We start from the raw sequence: 20,209 nt of genomic DNA, 5'->3' as shown, positions 1-20,209 counted from the left end.
TGTGGCCGCCCTGGCTGCAGACGGTGGCAGGGGAGCCGCGTCTCGTCCGTAACCCTCTCTCTCTGTCTCCTCTTTTTAAGGCATCACGAGCCTGCTGGCCAATGGTGTGTACTCGGCTGCGTACCCGCTGCACGATGTGAGTGACCTTGGCACACGGTTTGTCTTGGCATCATTTGACCCCCAAATCCCGGCGGGCCACACCCCAGGAGCTCTCGTGACCTGCGGTCACGGCTTCCTGCTTGGCTTTCGCCGTGTAAATGTCAGCCACACGCTGTCCCTCCCCGTTCTCCCAGGCAGGGACCCAGAAGTTACCCGCGGGGTGATCTGTGTGCCAGAAGGGGGGCATTTGTGGCAGAAGCTGTGCCCCGGCTTTATCCGAACCTCGCAGCCAGTGGGTGCTGTGAAGTGTTTTCCCCAGCTCGCCCCCTCCCCGCCCTGGGTTCTGGCAAAATGACCAGGGCTGTGTATATATTTATTTCTGCAGAGCTACCAGCCAGTTTCCTAAACCCAAGCTCCAAATCCCCCTGGTACCCCCTGACAGATATAACCTGTGTCCGCGGTGGCGTGCATTGGCCTGCATCGGAGGGGCTGGGGAGGAGATGATTCTCTTCTATTGTCTCTACGGAAATGGGGGCTGCGGGTCAGCAGGACACTGGGAATGGGCCATGGGGCTTAAGCCATGTGGGAACCCAGGACAGAGGATCTCTGGAACTTTCCAAGTCTGCTTGATTGCAAGGACCAGGAGCCAAGAAGAGGACAGACCTGGTGCCGGCCGCCCACTCCCTCTGGGGCCTCGAGCACATGCAGCCCCTCATCCTCCCTGGGTCTCGAAGTCCCCAGTCTGTGAGCCGGGACTATTACCTTCCCTGATCACCACCCGCTGTGGCGGCTGTCAGAGGACAGACAGGCATGAAAGGGCTTTGAGTAAGAGAGACTGGATTGAACAAACGCAGGTGCCAGTAATAGCTGGGGGCTCCCCTCCCAGAGGACAGTGCAGGTGCCTCCCCGGGGCCACCAGCCCCAAATGAAAGTCACTGGGGCTGCCCTGCTGCCCATCACCCCGTCCCCTCCCTGCCAAGCTGCCTCCTCACTGAAGGGCCAGGGATTTGGGGCCGACCAACCCAGCTTCCCCACTGTTGTGCCTCTGTGCCTTTGCACATGCTGTTCCTTTGGCCTGTGATGCTGTTCCCTCTCTCCCCTGCCTGGACAGCCGCTCTCCAGCCTCCCCAGCTCACACGGGAGCATCCGCACAAAGCCTCCCTTCTCCTCCTTCCCCCAGCACCATTGGTTTCTTCCTTCTCCCTCTGAGCTTCTGACAGCCCCTGGCCCACAAAGACACAACTGTTGGGACACCATTTGTTGAGTGTTTGTCTCATGAAATCCCCAGCATGTGCACTTAGTAGGTGCTCAACCGATGTCTGGCTGATTGGCACTGGATTGGATCAAGTGGTCTCGGTGAGTGACCTGTTGCTCTGTGGATGTTTTGAGGGCCGGGCTCAGGCCCTGGCGGCCCTGTCCATGCCTCCTGGCTCCCTGAGCCCCCCATGAAGCCCCGAGTCCTGCAGGGACGTCACCCATCCACTTCATCCATCCCTGTCACCCTTTCAGCCCTGCCCGACCCAGGGCCGTGACCCCTCTGAACCTGCAGCCTGGAGCCCCAGCCATGCCCTGCATGGCCGCTTAGTGACACAGGAGTCATGGAAGCCAAAATGATCCAGGGCCTCCCACCTGCTTGGGTCAGCTCTTAAGTGTTACAGGGCAAGGGGGAGAAATCAGGCCTCTGGTGTGTGCTTAGTGGGCGCTTCATCTCACTCAATCCAGTGCAGACGTGGAGGCTCAGAGGGGCTCGGTAACTTGCCCAAGGTCCCACAGCCACTGCGGGGAGCTGGGACCAGAGTCCAGCCCGGGATGGCCCTCACCCCCCACACCCAGCCCCCAGTTGCACCCCGACCTCTTCCTTCCTTTGAGGCTGTGCCAGTTTGAATGTGTTATGTCCCCCAAAACGCCATTATCTTTGATGCACTCTTGTGTGGGCAGACGTATTACTTTTGATTAGATTGTAATTCTTTGAGTGTTTCCATGGAGATGCGACCCACCCAACTGTAGGTGATAACTCTGTTTAGATCATTTCCATGGAGATGTGGCCCTGCCCTTTCAGCAGGGGCCTTGATTAGTTCACTGGAGCACTATATAAGCTCAGACAGAAGGAGCGAGCTTGCTACAGCCAAGAGGGACACTTTGAGGAATTCACAGGAGCTGAGAGAGGAGCTGCAGATGAGAGATAGTTTGAAGACAGATGTTGAAAGCAGACTCTTGCTCCAGAGAAGCTAAGAGAGGACAAAGGCCCCAAGAGCAACTAAGAGTGTTTTTGAGGAACTGCAGCCTAGAGAGGAACGTCCTGGGAGAAAGCCATTTTGAAACCAGGACTTTGGAGCAGACACCAGCCACGTGCCTTCCCAGCTAACAGAGGTTTTCCGGATGCCATTGGCCATCCTCCAGTGAAGGTACCTGATTGCTGATGTGTTACCTTGGACACTTTATGGTCTCAAGACTGTAACTGTGTAACCAAATAAACCCCCTTTATAAAAGCCAACTCATCTCGGGTGTTTTGCATCCCGGCAGCATTAGCAAACAGGAACAGAGGCCTTCACCCATTTGTCCTAGGAACCGATTCTGTCAATGATTTCAACTAATGGGTACGAGGCTCTGTAACCCACGTAGCCTGTGATCAACAGATGGCCCGTCCCACGTAGAAGATCTCTGAGATACACAGAGACAGAAAGAAACTCCCTGCATGCAAAGATCATGGCGAAACCTGCGACATGGGGTCAAGTCCTGCTTTAACGATGGGGAAACAGCAGCACGGGAAGCTCAAGCAACTTGCCCGTATCCATAATGTGTGCTCTGGGAATATTGAGGGAAAAGGGAATTTTACAGTCACGGATTCTCTGTAAAACCAAAGGACACCTACCCCATTACGTACCAAAGCTGATGTATACACATCTGGGGGAATTCATTGTTCTGAACTGGCCATGGACACCCACATCCTCTAAAACAGAGAACCCCGAACTGAAGTGATGTTGCAGACTCGGCTCTCAGCTGCACACTCTCCAGCTCTTCGCTCTACCTTTTTCCTCACCCGTCTCCCCCACCTCTAAGTTCTCCCTCACTGCTCACTGCTTTCAGTGCAGCAGACCCTCGCATCCTCACCCCTCCTCCAGGGTCCTGCTTACTGCATTCATTCCTTCATTCATTCATTCAACAGGAATTTCAGTCAAGCACTGTGCCAGGTGCCTTCCCCAAGCAGCTCACAACCTGATAGAACTGTGCATAAAGTAAGAGTCATAGGCTCCGAGCAAGACCCTAAGGAACTCATCTGTAATTCGCGTGTGACAACAAGAGAATAAAAACCACTCTGACATTTGTGTTGGCTGCTCGGGGGCTCTTTGGCTTCCTTCCTGGTTGGCATCTACCCCCGCCTTGCGGTCACCGGCTAACTGATCTCTGCATAGAGGAGGTGTCACTGGAATTGTGTGGCCATCTTGGCCAGGGAAAGAAACCAGTAGTGCTACCAGGATTCGGGCCTGGGCGGGTAAGGATTCCGCTGAAGACTTAGGAGGGAGTTGGTCAAACTGCTCTTGGCTTCTGGGGTTGGCTTGTTTGGGCCCCTGGTCAGGTCACGGCGGGGGTCCTGGAAGGAGGAGATGGAGGGGTGGGCACCAGGCAGCCCTCCAGGAGGAGGGCCAGGCCAGCCCAGGGTCTCCCTCGCTCCTCCTCCACAGTTACCTGGATCAGCCGTTACTGTTTGGGGCTCATTTTTTGCATTTTAGAACCTTCTTCTCCTCTGGTTTCGGACACCTGGATCCAAGTCCCAAACTTAGCCAGAGTACAGTTTGCTCCTCTGAGCCTCAGTGGTTCCACCTGTAAAACTGGCATTTCGGGTCCAATGTCCTCTAGAAAGGGTGACCCTATAATAATTTATTGTCCCTCCTGAGGCCTTTGAGAGCAAAAGGCAGTACCAGGAAGAGGAAACACAAGCTGGGGCTGTCCCAGCGGAGCGGGATGTGTGTTTGCCCCGTTGATAACAATTCTTCTGCTCCAAAAAGCCACCTTTTTTATGTTGCAATTCTAAGGAACTGACCCTGTGTCCTTCCTTTGCTGGAGATGCACTCTGCATGGAGGGGTGAGGGCTCCTCAGGCTTTCCGGGGGTAGAGGGATGCTCCCCAGTGACCGCCAACAATTCACAGAGCCATTTCGTTACAACAGTGACTCCAAAGATAAGGGCGGCCTGGTTTGTCCCGTGATGTTTTTAACCTGTGTCCGTGAGGCTGGCTGGAGTTGACGTTTTGAAAGCTTATGACTTTGAACAGCTCTGAAGCTCTATAGAATTCATAAGAATTTTCCTTTTCTCCACTTTAACAGGGAGACTACGAAGGTGAAAATGTCGAGTTCAACGACAGAAAGGTGAGTTGGTGTGACGTGGCAGGCGGCTGGGTCAGGGCGCGGAGCGGGGTGCCAGCTGACGGAGGGGCTGGGGAGGGTCTGGGCCAGCGCGGGAGGGTCCCCGTCTACCCTTGAGGTGTCCCTCGGGGGCTGGCTGCGAGGACATCTCAGTCTGAGTCTACAGCCGGGGGTGCCACAGGCCCTGCCTCCACATTTCAGGAAGGCAGTCAGTGAGCGCCTTCTGCGTGTTCTGTTTACCTTTGTTGATTCTCACAGATACCCCTTGGCAGGACAAGGTCGTGTCCTGGGGCTGCTCGGTCTAAGTGCCACCCCATGGGGGGCTTAAAACCACAGAAATGTGTCATCTCGCAGCTCTGGGGGCCGGAAGTCCAAAACCGAGGTGTGAGAAGGGCCACGCTCCCTTCGGAGGTCTCGGGGGATTCACTTCCTTGCTAGGGTAGCTGGCGATCCCGGGGGCTCCTTGGCCTGTGGTTTCGTCACCCCACCTCTGCCCCACCATCCCACGGATCTGTTCCCTTCTCACAAGGATTGCCATTCTGGATTTGGGGGTCACCCTCATCCGGTTTGGTCTCCTCTTAACGAATGACATCTTCAAAGACCCCACTCATGGGACCGGGGTTAGGACTTGAGCTCATCATTTTGGGGGGCACCATTCACCCTCCAACAGCAGGTTATTCTGAACACGCGAAAGGAAAAGGTGCGCCCCTTCTGCGCTATCCTTCCTGCTCAGAGTTAAAACCCGTATCCTGCTGACATTGGGCCTCATCCCGCTTTGCTCTTGGGAAAATAAGTTTGGGAACTGCTGTGGCCGGCTGCAGAGAGCCACGGCCCCCAGCGGCACGTCGCATTGGGGAAACCTGATTGTCACGGGTCATCCCAGTGTTTCTCAAAGTGACTTCACCTGGAACCCTTTTTAGTGGAAAAGCTGTTGAGCTAGTGTGCTGTGGAACACACTTTGGGAAACACTGAGTGACCTTGTCTCCTTCAGTGCCTGTCCCTAAAGCTCCCTACTCTCCAGAGCGTCGGTCCCCCTGCTCCAGCCCCCTCACTCTTGGCAGGGGACCCCTGCTCCTTCCATCCAGAGCCCGGGAAGCCCTGCTCCTCCCACACCTCCCAAGTGGGCATCTCCCTCCCAAAGCCGTTTTCTCCCGCTTCCTTCTTCCCTGCTGCCCCGCACGCGTGCCCATGGCCAGAACCAGCGTCCCTCCCCAGCTTCCACGGTGGCCTCTCTCGGTTCCTCAAACAAGCTCAGGCCCCCTTCATTTGTGTTCCAGACTCTTGTTCTGCATCCTGCCTCGAGAACTGGTCCTTCGCTGGCCAGTGGGTGGAGGCAGCCCCCCCCAAACCCGGGTGTATGGAATGTTCTTCTTTTTGGGCCCCCGTCCCGTCTCTGCCCCGTACGTGTCTTTAAACTTCTGGCATTTGATACAACTTGCCTGCCGTGGAATCTAGCTGAAGATGCTATCTGATTTAGCACAAAAATTACATATTTGGTTATTTTTAGTGTAACATCTGGCATTCACAGAGACCCCGTGACTTGTGGGGCCTCCCCCGCCCGATCCCATTTGAGAAGCACCATCCCCTCCGCGGACCTGTCCTGACAGCGCTGGCCCAGAGCCCAGCCCCCTCCGTCCCCTGCTCGGCTGGTGCCCGGCTCCACTGGGAGGTGCCATCTGACCCCTTCCTGGCTGACTTCGGTCCTCCAGGTCACCTGCCCTCCACCCTGACATCCCCTGTCCATGCTCCAGCCACTCTGGGCACCATGATAACCTCGCTCGCTGCCTGGTCACGTTGGTGCCGAGACTGTCTCATTCAGGAAATATTTACTGGGCGCACCTGTGTGCCAGGCCCTTCAAACACAACTCAGGTGTGTCCTCACCCAGAGGTTCCCTCTGCCTGGGATGTTGTCATCTCCTCACCCTATCCCTTGCCACTTAATTTTGTGTCTCAACAACAATTACAAGGCCTGGTCCCTGGGCAGCAGCTATAGATGATGATGGATGGATGGATGGGTGGATGGATGGATGGATGGATGGACAGATGGACAGATGGGTGGATGGATGGATGGGTAGATGGATGGGTGGACAGACAGACAGGTGGATGGCTGGCTGGCTGGATGGACAGATGGATGGGTGATGCATGAATAGATGGATGGACAGACGGATGGATGGATGATGAGTGGATGGATGGATGCACAGACAGATGAATGGATGGGTGGATGGATTGATGGATGGAAGGATGGATGGATGGGTGGATGGATGAACAAATGAATGGACAGATGTATGGATGGGTGGATGAATGGGTGGGTTTGATGGGTGGGTGGATAGCTAGATGGATAGATGGATGGATGGATGGACAGATGGATGGATGATGCATGAATAGATGGATGGACAGACGGATGGATGATGGGTGGATGGATGGGTGGGCAGACGGGTGGAGGGCTAGATGGATGGACAGATGGATGAATGGATGGGTGGATGGATGGACAAATGAATGGATAGCTGTATGGATAGGTGGATGAATGGGTGGGTTTGAAGAGTGGGTGGATAGCTAGATAGATGAACGGATGGATGGATAGATGGATGGATGGATGGATGTGTGGATGGATGGACAGACAGACAAATGTGAAAAGAAGGAAGGGAAGGAGGAAGGGAGGGGAAATGGTCCAGATAGGTGTTTGAATCCTAATTCAGAGCTTCAGGGAGCCTCTCCTCATTCTCCCACATGGCCCTTTCATAACCTGGTTCTGAGTATTTTGCCTTTTCAAGGACAAAATCTGCTTCAGTGAGATCTGTTTCATTGAAACAATTTCTTATTGCAATGAAAAAAGCTGTGGCTTCGCGCTTATTTCTCCTGTTGGTGGCAAGAGCTCCAACCACCTGCCCCCGGGTATCTCACAGGACAGAAGGGTGAGCACAGCCAAGGACATTTTCCTGGGCTGTGCCAGAGCTGCAGGGGGTGGTGAGTGGGTGGGACCCTCAGGAATGAGTCAGCGGGGGCAGGCCCGGGCTGAGCTGAGCCGCCATAGCTGTCGGCGGATCCTCAAATCACAGACACTTGGGAGCCCTTGGAAGCCAAACGCTCCTTCCTCCAGGTGCGTGGGTGATTCAGATCCATGCGGGAGCAAGGACTGTGATGGCAGGTGCCCATGGGCAGCAGAGGAGGGGGTACAGCTTTGGTCCTGGGGAGCACGGACAGCTGGGACCCCCTGATAGGCTTGCCAGGATCATGGGTAGGATTCTCCCCAGGTATGGATTGAAATCTGCTCCAACTCTGTGCTGGACTGGGAGCCATGGGGCCCTTGATCTGTCGTTCATTCACTCAGTCACTCTTTCACTCATTCATTCATTCAACAATTCCTTACCCGAAACCTGTTAGCTGTTGAAAGTACAGGGGATGCAACGAACCATTCTAGGTGGAGAAATGGGCAATGGGCAGGGACTAAAAAGGAATTAAGGACAGCGACCGAGCCGTGGTGAGCAGGAGAGATGCCGGTGGGATGAGCGGGGCCCCTCCGAGGTCTGGGTGCTCGGAAGCTTCCGGATCCCCCAGCTGGTCTGGCCTCCCGGCCGGGCCCTTCCCTGTACCCTGACACCTCCAGCCCTGCTGGCTGAAGCGAAGGCTCAGCCAGGAATTTCTTCCACTGATAATTCTGAAATCCTGAGTTTGGATTTCTTTGCCCTGCCAACGGTGTGGTGTTTGAGGCTCTCTTCCTGGCAGGAAGAAAACGCCACCAGGGTGCAATGGTTTATGTCGACGGCAGGGGAGCGGACGGTGGCGAGAGCTGTTGGCCTGTCCAGAGCTGGGCAAGCCCTGGGGACGCAGCGGCCACGGGGACGCAGCGGCCACGGTGACCCGGCCAAGCCCTCCCCCCGGCTGTTTCGGGGACTCCTGCCGTCTGCTGTCTGCCCTGCCCTGGGGCAGTCTGCCTTCTCCCCTCTCTCCCGCTCCCTCTGCCTCCCCCCTCCCTCCCTCCCTCTCTCTCTCTCTGGCTCACCTCCCAGTCTCCCTGGGGTATAAATCAGTGATTTGGTTCCAGTTATGGGGAGGAAGCTGTCCAGGTTAGAGCTGGCTGCTCTGCCTTCCCAGAGAAGCAGGACAGCCTCACACAGGGCTGTTGGCTGCCATCTCCCCTGTTGACGCCGCAAAGTGCCGCCTTCCCTTCATCCTCTGCATGAGCAGAACTGACTCAAACAAGCCCCAGCACCTGCGTCTCACCTGGTGATCAAACGCACCATAACCCACCTGGATTCTCTTGGTGGCCTGGGGACACGGACAGGTCCTCCTGTATAAAGGAGGAGTGAGGGTCTGCCCAGGGTCACCCCCTCAGGGTCAGAGAGGGGGGTCTGCCCACGGTCACCCCGTCAGGATTGGGGGATGGGGTCTGCCCAGGGTTACCCACTCGGGATCACAGTGTGGGGGTCTGCCCAGGGTCACCACCTCAGGGTCAGAGAAGGGGATCTGCCCAGGATCACCCACTCGAGATTGGGGTTGGGGTCTGCCCGGGATTACCCACTAGGAATCGGGGCGTGGGGGTCTGCCCAGGATCTCCCACTGTGGCTCAGTGGAGCCGTCACCCCAGCACAGGAGGAGGCCTGGGCACCCCAGGCCCTTGCTTAGACACGGCTAAGGCTTGACCCAGCAGGAGCCAAGCCATTATTCTTTTAAAACTCAGAACCCTGCTGACTACCTCCTGTTTGCACCGCTCACAGAGAGGCTCCTGAATCTACAGAGAACTTCTCTTACAGAGATCAGAGCAGGCAAAGCCTGGGTTTGGACAGCCAGGCTCACTTATGAATTACTCAGAAAGCATTTTGCTTCTCCATGTTGATTCCTTCCCTGCCTCGTGGAGGCGTGTGAATTGACTCACAAGGAAACACAGCACTTAAATTCCCCTGGGTGCTGTCTCCCAGAGCTGCGGGAGGAACCCCGAGGGACCGCAGCAAGAGGGTCCTCTCTGGGCCCCCCTGACCCCTTGTCTGTGGAAGCTTGTCCCCTCCCAGCGGCCTCTTGCATATTTTAAATTTGCAAAGACTTACTTGCAACATATCTTTGTGCATAGATAGTCATGTCTTCAGCTCTGAATTTTCCAAGTCAGTGGGGGAGAGGGTTTAGGTTGATGATACAAAATAATGTGTGTTTTCATGGGGCCACAGCAAAATTGGAGCGTAGGAACCACCACTACCACCCCAAAAAAAACTCAAATATTTAAGAAGGAAAGAGGCCAAAAGCTAAGAAGCAGTGTTTCAGGGGACCGTGGTGGCCTCAGACAGGCATGCCCATCCGGCCTCTTTTCTGTCCCTCGTCTGACACCAGCTGAGAAGGGGCAGCTCAGGAAGCTGAGGGGGTCTTCCTGCTGCTCGGCGACAGAAGAGCCCCCCACGCCTGCCCGGGCCATGGGTGGGAAAGTCCTTTGCTGGCTGAAGTGTCACCCCGTGGAGTGTCATCCTTGTGGGGTTCAGCAAAAGGCCCTTTGAAAGTTTGGTTGAGGACAGGATGGAGCCTTGCAACCTCAGGCTCCCCTCCCCATTCCTCCTTTGGGGTCTCTGTAGGACACCAGCCCCAGAAGTGACCCCAAACAGAGAGCCTTAGCTGTAGTTGGCCTCTGAGACTCTGCACGTCCCGTTTTCCACCCCTCAGGGATGGGGAGGAGATGTGACAAGGGTCTCCTGGGGGTTCCTCCAGCTTGACCTCTGACCCTCTCAACCTGCAGCTTGACCCAGCAAAGGGGCCCCGAGCCCAGGGGACGGGCTGCCTGCCCTGCCATCTGGCTCCCGGTGGGCAGCTGATCCATCCTGGGACAAGATGGGAGACCCCTGGGTACCTGCGTCTTCCTCCTTAGGGCATCACCTGCAGCCAGAGGGGGTGATGGGTGACCCTGGGTGCTGAGCTAAGGCTGGTGAAAGCATTAATTACTCCCATGCGTGAGTTCTGTGTTTGTTTTTCCTTTTTTTAACGAGCAATCCCACACGTCAACATGTTACTACAAGGCTTCTGCCTGCAGATCCATCAAACTCATTAACGTCCTGCCCCAGCCTCGGGGATGACAGGGTGTGTAGAGATTCCATGCATCCACCACGCGTGGTTCAGCAGCCGTCTCGGGAGCTGGGAGTCCCGTGGTCTTCACACCCCATGAGGCTTGTTAGAATGTTGCCTTCGGTGGCTTCCACCCTTGAGAACGAATGGTTTGGTATCTGACAGGGACAACCGAAAAAGCTGGGTGGGAAAGCCTGACAGCGCCAGGCCGTTTTAGAAGAATTCCAGACCGGTTCACGAAGAGCGAGGATTCCAGAACTTTCTTTCTCACTTGCACCTGCACCTAAAATCTTCAGCTCCTTCTCATTCAGGGACCCCACCCCCCACCCGACTCCAGCCCCAGCTCAACTCCCACTGAGCCTGCTCGTTGCACCCTGGGTTTGGGGGCTCCCTTTCCAGAGCTGGAGAGAGATGGTGATGGGTTTCACCTGTTCCTTGGCATCTGCCGTAACCAAGTACCACAAAGTGGGGGGCTTCAAACAACAGATATTTATTTTCACGTGGTCCTGGGGGCTGAAGTCCGAAATCACTGTTGTGACAGGCCACGCTCCCTCCGAGCCCTGCAGGGGGGCTCCTTCCTGCCTCTCTGGGCATCCTGGGTACCCCTTGGCCTGTAGACACATCGCCCCAGTCTCCACCCATCTCCATGTGGCCGTCTCCCGCCATCTGTCTGTCTCTTTCCAAATTGCCTCTTCTTGGTGGGATCCAAGTCATATTGGAAAAGGACCCCCATACTCCAATCTGACCCCATTTTAACTCTACTAGTTCCGCCTGAAATGACCCTATTTGCATATAAGGTCACAGTCGGGACCATGGGTTGGGACTTGAGCATGTCCTTTTGGGGGACACAGTTCACCACCTGACAGTGTCCATCCCCCCACGAGCTCAGGGCTGTGTCTCCATCATTCACCTCGAGGACCCAGTGCCCAGCGTAGCCCCCGGCGCACAGCCAGCGCTCAATAAGTGTTTGTTGAATGAATGAATGAAGTAGCCATGAATTACATCCATCAGTTCATCACTGCCCTCAGCGGCTCTGTTCCGGGGGAGCAAACTGAGGGGGCCCTGTTTTCACCCTGCCTCTCACCACTTCCTCCCTCCCAGCTCCTGTACGAAGAGTGGGCCAGCTACGGGGTCTTCTATAAATACCAGCCCATCGACCTGGTCAGGTAAGAGGGGGGCACGGAGGGCAGGCCTGGCTCCCCAGGCCAAGGCTGAGGGGCAGGAAGCCACAGTTAGATGTCGATCAAAGAAATGTCCCTGTGGGTTTCAGCTGCACTAAATATTCAGTGACTGGGCACCTGTTGGAACTTGAAGGCAGTGGTGGGTAGAGCACCAGCAGGCTGGGCAGCGTTCGTTTAGCAATGCCTTCCCGTTCCCTGGAGAACGGGCTTTTCCCCATCTGTTTCGTCATCTCTCCTAAATTCACATCCTGGCCACACCCGGTGGGGAAGCCACGATGGTTTCCTGCCTCCCAGTGCTAAAGGAAGAAAAGAGCCACCTGAGAAAGTGAAGGATTGCTTTCCAAGCGATTGGTCTTCTCTCAAGAGAAACTCTGACCCCATGGGGTGAGAAAAGGGGGACCAAGGCAGCCAGGTTAGGCCGAGTGTGTCCCGTAGGCCGAAGCCTTGCCCATAAGATCCACGTAAGCCCATAGGGAAGCCAGGGGCTCTTGAGATGTGGAGGCACTGGTTTTCTTGGCATCTCTCTGCCAAATTCATTTGTGGTGCTGACCACTCCAGGGGAAATGCACCCACCCCCACCCGTGTGAGCCATCACAGGGGCAGTGCCCCCACTTCCCGGGCACATGGTTCGGGGGTGGGCCCAGGAAGGGCAGAGAGAAAGCCCAAACCTCTGGGGCTGGCTGAGCCCCGCCTCTGCTACTTGGACGAGAGGACCAGGGGCCCTAACCCACGCTGTCCCTGGCTGAGGGGGGGCCCAGACGCGGCTTTCCCAGTCTTGTTGAACCAGAGTTTGCTTGTCTCTGTCGGGCCTGGCGGCGCAGGAAGTATTTTGGCGAGAAGATCGGCCTGTACTTCGCCTGGCTGGGCGTGTACACCCAGATGCTCATCCCCGCCTCCATCGTTGGGATAATCGTCTTCCTCTACGGATGTGCCACCGTCGACGACAACATCCCCAGGTAGGCGGGCGGCACCTCCCCAGCCTCCCCTGGTGGACACCGGCCTGTCGGTCAGCGCCGGGCCTGAGCGGGCAGGGCTCCCTGCGTGCCGGCTGGGGGGCAGCAGCTTAGGGGAGACCTGAGGTCCAACGTCGAGGCTTTTGGGGAAGTCGCTTGTCCCCCGAAGCCCAGTGCTGTCTCGCCACGGTCCTTGGGGCTCCTTGGCTTGCGTCTCTGTCTGCATCCCATGGCAATATCCTTCGTGTCCTCTTGTTTCTTTCTTTAACTTCAGGCTTCTCTTTCTAAGGCTGAAGGCCCACCCTGAGTCCATGGGCCACGCCTAAGAGGGGTCTTAGAAGAACATATTCACCAAGGAGTAAGGTCCTGGTTTTGAATGGCTCACGCCCCCAGGAACGTGGATTAAAGTTAAGAACCTGCCTTTTGTTGGGGACATAGTCCAGTCTACCATGTATGGTCTACCACTCTGATGTCTCACACAAATTCCTGCACACACGCTCAGGCCCCCCAAAGAAATCTCCAGGTGCAACATGAGCTGTCAGGACAGAAGGCTCTAGAGAAAGACATACAATAAGCACCTGGCCCATTCTCGTTCTTTGATCTTTTTTCCCTTTAATTTTTTGTCATTATGTGACCAGAAAACTCACCCCCTTCCCTATGTGGCCAAGAAACAGAACAATGTGCAGGGTCTGGGTGCGGGCCGGTTGGCGAGCTGCTCTCCCCCTCCCGTGAGCCTGCCTTGTCCCCGGCTAGGAGGGGCCCCCTAAGGCGGGTGGCTCAGACCACCTGCCCCACCCTGTGAGTGCAGTGCCCACGGTCCTTCTGTGTCCACCGTGGCGGAGGTCAGAGGGCGAGCTCTCGGGAGAGGGCCCTGCCCGGCCACAGCCCGGCCTGGTGCAGGGGCTGCTTCTCGCAAAGTGGCATCTGGAGCCCGAGTCACAAGCTAAAGGAGCAGTGTCCAGTCCTCCTGTAACTGTGTCTCCCATGTGCCCAAACCAACCCAAGGATAACTGAGACAATAGACCAGGAATGCTGTGCCATGGAAAAATGGCTTATCGAGGCCTTTCTCTGTGCAAATCGCCCCTGCCTTCCAGGAGCTGATGGCTTCTGGGAGAGGTTCTGATACATCAGTTGGGTTACATTTCTAGCAACCCCAGCAAGGATCTCGAAACTAAAGCTGCTGCTTGGAAAACCCATCGCTGTTTCCAGTCAGTAACGAGCCGGTGATGCCGTTACCTAATGAAGAAATCGGCTCATTGCAATGTAACAGCTCACAAAGGCCAAATCCAGGAAATTTTTGTTTAAATTGTGCTTTCATCCATGAATAACACCTCAAATATTCCACCCACCCAGAGTCTAACGGGCTTATCTCCCCCAGGGTTTATTTTGGTCCCCGGCAGGAGAAAGCTTGTCCCTTTGTTTGCAAATATGACATGAGGTCACTCTGCTCGGGGCTGGACTGTGGGAAAGATCAAAGTGGCCCAGGCTGGTGGGAATTTTGGTTCTGGCTTTGGGCTCAAAGAGTTCCAAGTCAGAAGGAAGTGGCAATGAAAGGGGGGAGCCCCCCCTGCTCTGTGGGGACCCTGACCCAAGGGGGAGAGAGTCTGGGTGCCCCCCACTTGCCTCCCTTGCTCCCCAGGTGGCCTCGAGAAAGGGGAGTAGCTCGCAGCTCTGACCACCTTCTGGCACAGGTCCAGAGAGGCAAACGGTGTTTATTCGGGATTCAGCTGCCCATGGGGTGTAGACGGGGTCTGCTGTCTCCCAGCCGGGGTCCCCCTTGGTGCCCTCTGGTCTGAGCAGGCACGTGTGCTCCCCTTGGGTCTGGTCCCCATCAGAGGCTGTTGGGCAGCCTGTCCTCTCCCCCTCCCTCCTCTTCCTCTTTCTTGTCTTTGTTTTGGCTGCTGCTAGTGAAGCATGAAGTGAACGAGGGTGTAAATCCAGCTGAAAAACACTCTCTGTCTGGCTGGTGGCATTTGCCCTGGGAGCCGAGGCTGGTGGGAGACAGGGGGGCCCGGGCATGCCAATGGCTCACAGGCAGGCAGAGTGCCATGGCCTGGCCTGGAGCCCACCCCTCGGGGCTCCGGGACCCCCACCCTCAGGCCAGGGTGGTCACTGCAGCCGGGTACCCTAGGACAGGGGCTCGGGCATGGCAGCTGGGGATTTCCCAGCCCCTCTCACACTGTCCCCTTCTGCCTCCTTAGTGGGGTCCCGGAGGAGAGGAAGCAAGACTGGCTCCCGTGCTTTCTTTTCTTTCTTTCTTTTTTAGAGCAATTGCAGGTTTCTGGGCTTTCTGTTTAAATTGCTGTGTTGGTGAGGTGCTTGGCCATCGGCACCAGCGATGGCAAACACACGCACGGCCTTAGCGGGCCAGGCCATCTCTCGAGCTGAGTCCACTTGGTCAGCCCTCGTGGCAGCCCAATGGCTAGATGCCCTGCATTGTCAGCGTGCCCATTTTGCAGATGGGGAAACTGAGGCCCAGGGCCACGCAGATAACAAGAGGTGGAGCCGAGACTGGGCTTGAGAGTCCGCACCTCCTTCCCCCGTGTGCCTGCCCCCCACCTGCCCAGATGGGCCTCAACTCCCAGAACTGCTTTCCGTCTCCCCTGCCCAGTACAGTGCCCGGCATGTCAGTACACGCATATTATTCTTGTAAACATTTGGTGACTGTCCCTGAAAAAAGAGAATAGGGCTTTCGGTGCCCATGGGGCTGGGGCCCAGGGAGGGTCCCCCAGAGCCCCTCAACAGATGTGGACCCAGCACCAACTGCCGTGCACCAAGCATGAGTCAGGATCTTCTTTTAAATAACCACGTTGATTGTTTCTGGAATACACCTTGCAGCCTGGGTGTCTGTTGACAGATCAGGGTCTCGTCCTGGTTGGCAGGAAGGACCTGCCCCTTGCCCCTCTTCTCGTATTCCAGAAAAAGAAACTGAGTCTGCAGCTAAAGGGCTTGGCCCGAGTCACAGCTAAAGGACTTGGGCTGAGGAGAGGACCCAAACTCAGCCCCCAGCCTCGGCAGCTGCCCCTCCTGCTTTCTGGAGCTGAGAGAGGCCCAGATTCAAATCCCCCCTCTGCTGTGTGACCTGTGGAAGTTGCTTCCCCTCTCTGAGCCCATTCTCCACATGGGCCTCTATGAAGGTTGGCCGGGGGCTCCCGCTCACACAGCTCCACGTTTCGTGGAAGAGACCCTGTGTGTGGGGAAGGATGGAGGTGCTGGGGAGCGCTCAGCAGAACAAAAGCCTGCCCTTCCCCAGGCCCCATCTCCCTCGGCTGGTGCCCCTTGTCTCCGAAGCGAGTCCTCTGGGGTGGGCCTCCCCCACCCTGGGCAGCTTGGGGACGTGTTCCTTCCCACCCAGCCCCTGCTCTCCCGGTGAGCACCGTTTCCCCACCTCCTTCATGGGGTGATGCCCAGGCTGTGCCCAGGGCTGGTGACCCCACCGTGTCCCCTGGCACTCACGAGCCTTGACGTGGTCGGTTGTTTGAGAAGGGTCAGCTGGGGCATCACCCCGGGTCCAGGCTGCAGGTGCCAGCTGCCATGGGCTGCCCCCCAGCGGAACCCTCACAGGCCCCTCTCCTGGCACAAAGCAAGGGGCAGCCAGTTTTGGTGGTCCCAGTGCAAAACAAAAATGGGGGTCGCTGGTTGAAGAATCATGAAGGATGTTAAGGTGGTGACAGCAGCACGTTGAGCCAAGCATGGAGCCCTTCTGTGTGGAGACGGGGGACGGACCCTGGCCAAAGCTGGCCGAGGTCAGCAGCCCCCAAGACGGGGACCACGGGGGCCCCCGCCAGCCCCCCGCCCGGCCCCCCTCGAGCTGCCCGCTCTCTTGCAGCATGGAGATGTGTGACCAGCGGCACAACATCACCATGTGCCCGCTGTGTGACAAGACCTGCAGCTACTGGAAGATGAGCTCGGCCTGCGCCACGGCCCGCGCCAGCCACCTCTTCGACAACCCCGCCACCGTCTTCTTCTCCGTCTTCATGGCGCTCTGGGGTAAGCAGGGACCGGGGTCTCTCCCCCCGGCTCCTTCCTGCATCCACAGGTAGAGTCTGCAGGGAGTGGAGGTGGGAGGAGGGCCGTGGATACAACCCCCCATTGGGTCTACAGGTTTCTGGGCTCTGGGTCATGCTAGGGAGCTATTCTGACCCAGCCAAGAGCCTCTCGGGGACGGCCTGAAGAGGGTCCCTCTTTCCTGGGACCAGGGTGCGTTGGGCCAGAAAGGGCAGCTGGTTTAGAGCCGGGAGGGCCAAGGGCTCTGGAGTCCTGTGATGCTGCCACGAGTAGAGACCCCCAGCAGGGAGAGCGGGCCTCGGCCAGGCCCCAGGGCCACCTGCTCTCTCCCGTGATCCTCGCGGCCTCCCTGCAGCTTTCCTTACCTGCCCGCTCCACAGGTGAGGAAGCCAAGGCCCAGGGGACATCCACGCGAGTTACTCGGGGTCACTTGCCCACCAGTGGCCAAGGCGGGAATTGAACTTGCGATTCCCAAGCCCGTGTCGCCAACCGCTGAGCCCCAATGTCACCCGCAGTCCAGGCGCTGGCCCTTCCTCCAGGCAGCGCCCCTGATCCAACCCAGGCTTTGAGGTTGGAGGTGGTGGCCGAACACCTTCTGCAGATGTTTTTGGATGAGCAGACGTGGCCGTCCCCTCCTCTGCAGCCCTGGGTCGTGGCATTGCCAGCTGGGGCGGTGGGATCCTGGGCACCAGGCAGTGCTGGCCTCCACCGCATGTGACTACTGGGAGGCGGGACCAGCCACAGAGGTGGCCCAGGAGCAAAGGGTCAGGACCCACGGGGTGAGGAATATCAGGGGCTTCCTGGAAGAGGTGAGTCCTGAAGATGCTGGGGAAGGGTGTTGGCGGCAGAGGGCCCAGATAGAAAAACAAGAGGCCTGGAAACAGCCCTGCCAGGTGCCTCCTTCTAAAGTAGGCTGAATCTGGGACCACAGATGGCCTGCCGTGGCCTGAAAGTAGGTTGTTTTACACACGAGGACCAGAGGCTGCCACCTCTCTGCAAGGTGTGCGGCTCGGTGCGGCCCTCACCTGTCAGAGTGATTGGCATCATGAGGACCTGACCCAGAATTCAGCACCAGGTCCCCACCCATCACCAAGGGGAGTGGGTTTGCAAAGGCTCCCCCGGCCAAAGTGCAGCCGCTCGGGGGCCTGGCGTGAAGCGCAGGGAGCTTTACACTGGAGAGAAGGGACAGAGAAGGCACAGTGGGAGCCCGTGACCTGCCCTGAGTCGTGCTGAGGCAGGGGCAGCGCGAGACCCAAGCCCGGGCAGCCAGCCCCAGAGCCCACACGCTGCTCGCTCCACGGGCCTGACGATACAGGGCCCCACCCCAGACCCCTTCCCTGTCCAGCCCCCTCCCGGCTTGCTGAGGTTCCACTGAGTCCCTGCTGCTTGCCAAGGGGAGCCCCCAGCAGGCCGAGGGTCTCACCCCATGTGCCTCGGTGGAACCTGTGTGATTTGAAGTTGGGTGCGGGCAGGGGAGACTGAAAGGGGGATGCCAGGCTGGCCCTTCTTGCGTCCGATCAATCGGTGGCTCCTGGCGGAAACTCCAAGGCCTCAGCCAGCTCGCCGACAGGTCCTGGTGAGGGTGGCAGTGGGCGCTGCTCCCTTGATGCCATCAGACAACCCTGTCCCCACCCGAGCATCTAAGAGATGGAGAGCGACTTTCGTGTCCTTATCAGAAAACCCCAGGGTGGTGTCCCCTGGCTGTACATGCAGGCACACACACGCGTGCACCCTCGTGCTCATGCACCCAGACGGCCCAGTTCTCACGCACGTGCCCTCCTCTTGGGCCGTCACCTGGGGCCATAGCCAGAGTCCCTGGGCCTGTCTGGCTGGTGAGTCCACGCCCACTGGCCGTCCCGAGGACAACCAGTGAATGCAAGGAGGGTCACGGCCCCGTGCCCCCCTCCCCATTAGAAAATCCCCCAGGGCCCACCTGCTGCGGTCAGCTTGTGTCACCAGGGTGCCCTTCATGTGTGTTCTTGGGGCTCACAACCAGCTCTGCCACTTCACCACCTAACTGCTCGGACCTCAGTTTCCTCCTCTGTAAAATGGGCCTGGGAAAAGGACGCGCCATCACGGATGTCAAAGCTCCGCCGACTTGATGCTCCGTCGCCGCGCCTGTTACCTAAATCCCCTGGCGATGCCGCTGCCTCTCTGGGGTGCTGGGAGAACTAAGGACAACAACGTACATGTAGGTGCGCACGTCGTGCCTGGCTGGTAGGAGATGCTGATCAACCGGTATTTACTGAGCGCCTGCTGTGTGCCCAGCTCCGTGCAGGGGAAACCACGGGAAGCAGATCCCGATGTGCACACTTCCCCTGGACAGCTCACCATCGAGCATTCCTGGGGGGCTGCTTGTGCAGAGCCCCTGGGGTGAGGGTGCAGGGCCTGCTGCAGGAGGCTGCCAGGGGCAGGGGGCAGGCGGGAATCCCGCAGAGGTCAGCAAGGACACGGCGGAAAGAATTCCGCTTTCTACCAAGGAGGAATCAGGAGCCAGCCCAGCCTGCCTGTGTCAGACCTTGTCCCATCTCGTCGTCAGGTCAGAGACCACGGATGGAGGGGAAGCTTGGGCAGGGGCTAAGGGGAGGGGGCCCCAGCTCTGGTTAGGGGCAGCAGTCAGGGCTTTAGCTGGACCCTGATGTCAGCTTCGGTGGCGGGTCCTCATGCCACGCAGCTGTCAGCCCACGGCCGGACGCCACTTCTCCCCAAGGCCAGTCCTGTGGCAGCATTCTGCGGACAGGGCCGAGGGAGCAGTGGCAGGCCCCACAGCAGCCTCTGGCTTTGACCCTGGGGGTCCCCAATTTCGTCCTACCATCTCCCACTTTTCCTGCTTACAGCTCCAGAAGGAATCTACTGTCCCGGAACTCCCCAGAACTAATTCTCAAAAAAAAAAAGTCCCCTGACAAAGAAAAGACCCTTTGATCATTCCAAAGCACTCCTGCACTTTGCCTCAGCTCTCACGCCGCTCCTGGGAATTGAGATTTGGCGGTTGGCCCAGCCAGTTTCATCCAAAGCCCAAGGGGTATAAATTACAGCCACCCAAACCCAAACATGAACAAAAGGCTCTTTTGGGCCCTGGAAAAGCCAGACTCAGAGAGTCCCACTTGCCCACATCCGGCCCATCCGTGACGTTAGGGTGTCGTAGGATTTGGGGGGATATAGGCCAACTGGGGTCCCCCAGCTGACAGGCCTCCTCTAACACAAGCCTCCAACCTGTCCACTTACGGACTCTCTAAATGTCATAAAAGAATTTCTAGATCCTCAGAGCCAGGCCTCTCTCTGTCCCCTGCAAAGAAGCACGTTGTGTTTCGTTTCTCCTCCAATTACAAGCACTGCCTGCCTGTAAGATTTTTCCCAGGGGAAGGCAACGGAGAGGCCAAGAAGCTTGGAGATGAAGAAATAAAGCCTCTTAGGCTATAATTATCCTATTTCCATCTTAAAGCACCAGGGTAATGAGAGCTCCTGCTTGGGGAGTGCCGGAAGCTGTGTTGGAGGCTGGGCACGGCGAGTTTCTACTGTGCATCACCCCCACCCTGTGCTTTTCCTGTCTGCTGTGGGAAGACGTG

The 20,209-nt window shown here is 57.4% G+C and overlaps 1 protein-coding gene across 5 annotated transcripts in view; it reads left to right on the top strand.

Moving 5' to 3' along the window:
• ANO1 (anoctamin 1) overlaps window positions 1-20,209 on the top strand; it is a 174,762-nt gene that overhangs the window by 114,280 nt on the left and 40,273 nt on the right. For all 5 annotated transcript variants that reach the window (XM_037840409.1, XM_037840407.1, XM_037840408.1 and 2 more), the window contains 5 exons: window positions 81-136; window positions 4,424-4,465; window positions 11,603-11,667; window positions 12,504-12,638; window positions 16,465-16,625. In XM_037840409.1, coding sequence (XP_037696337.1) covers window positions 81-136; window positions 4,424-4,465; window positions 11,603-11,667; window positions 12,504-12,638; window positions 16,465-16,625 — 459 coding nt within the window. The remainder of the gene's footprint in view (window positions 1-80; window positions 137-4,423; window positions 4,466-11,602; window positions 11,668-12,503; window positions 12,639-16,464; window positions 16,626-20,209) is intronic.

The sequence above is a fragment of the Choloepus didactylus genome, chromosome 6, assembly GCF_015220235.1.
Source record: "Choloepus didactylus isolate mChoDid1 chromosome 6, mChoDid1.pri, whole genome shotgun sequence".
Taxonomy (NCBI): Eukaryota; Metazoa; Chordata; class Mammalia; order Pilosa; family Megalonychidae; genus Choloepus; species Choloepus didactylus.
This window is presented reverse-complemented; position numbering and strand designations above follow the sequence as displayed.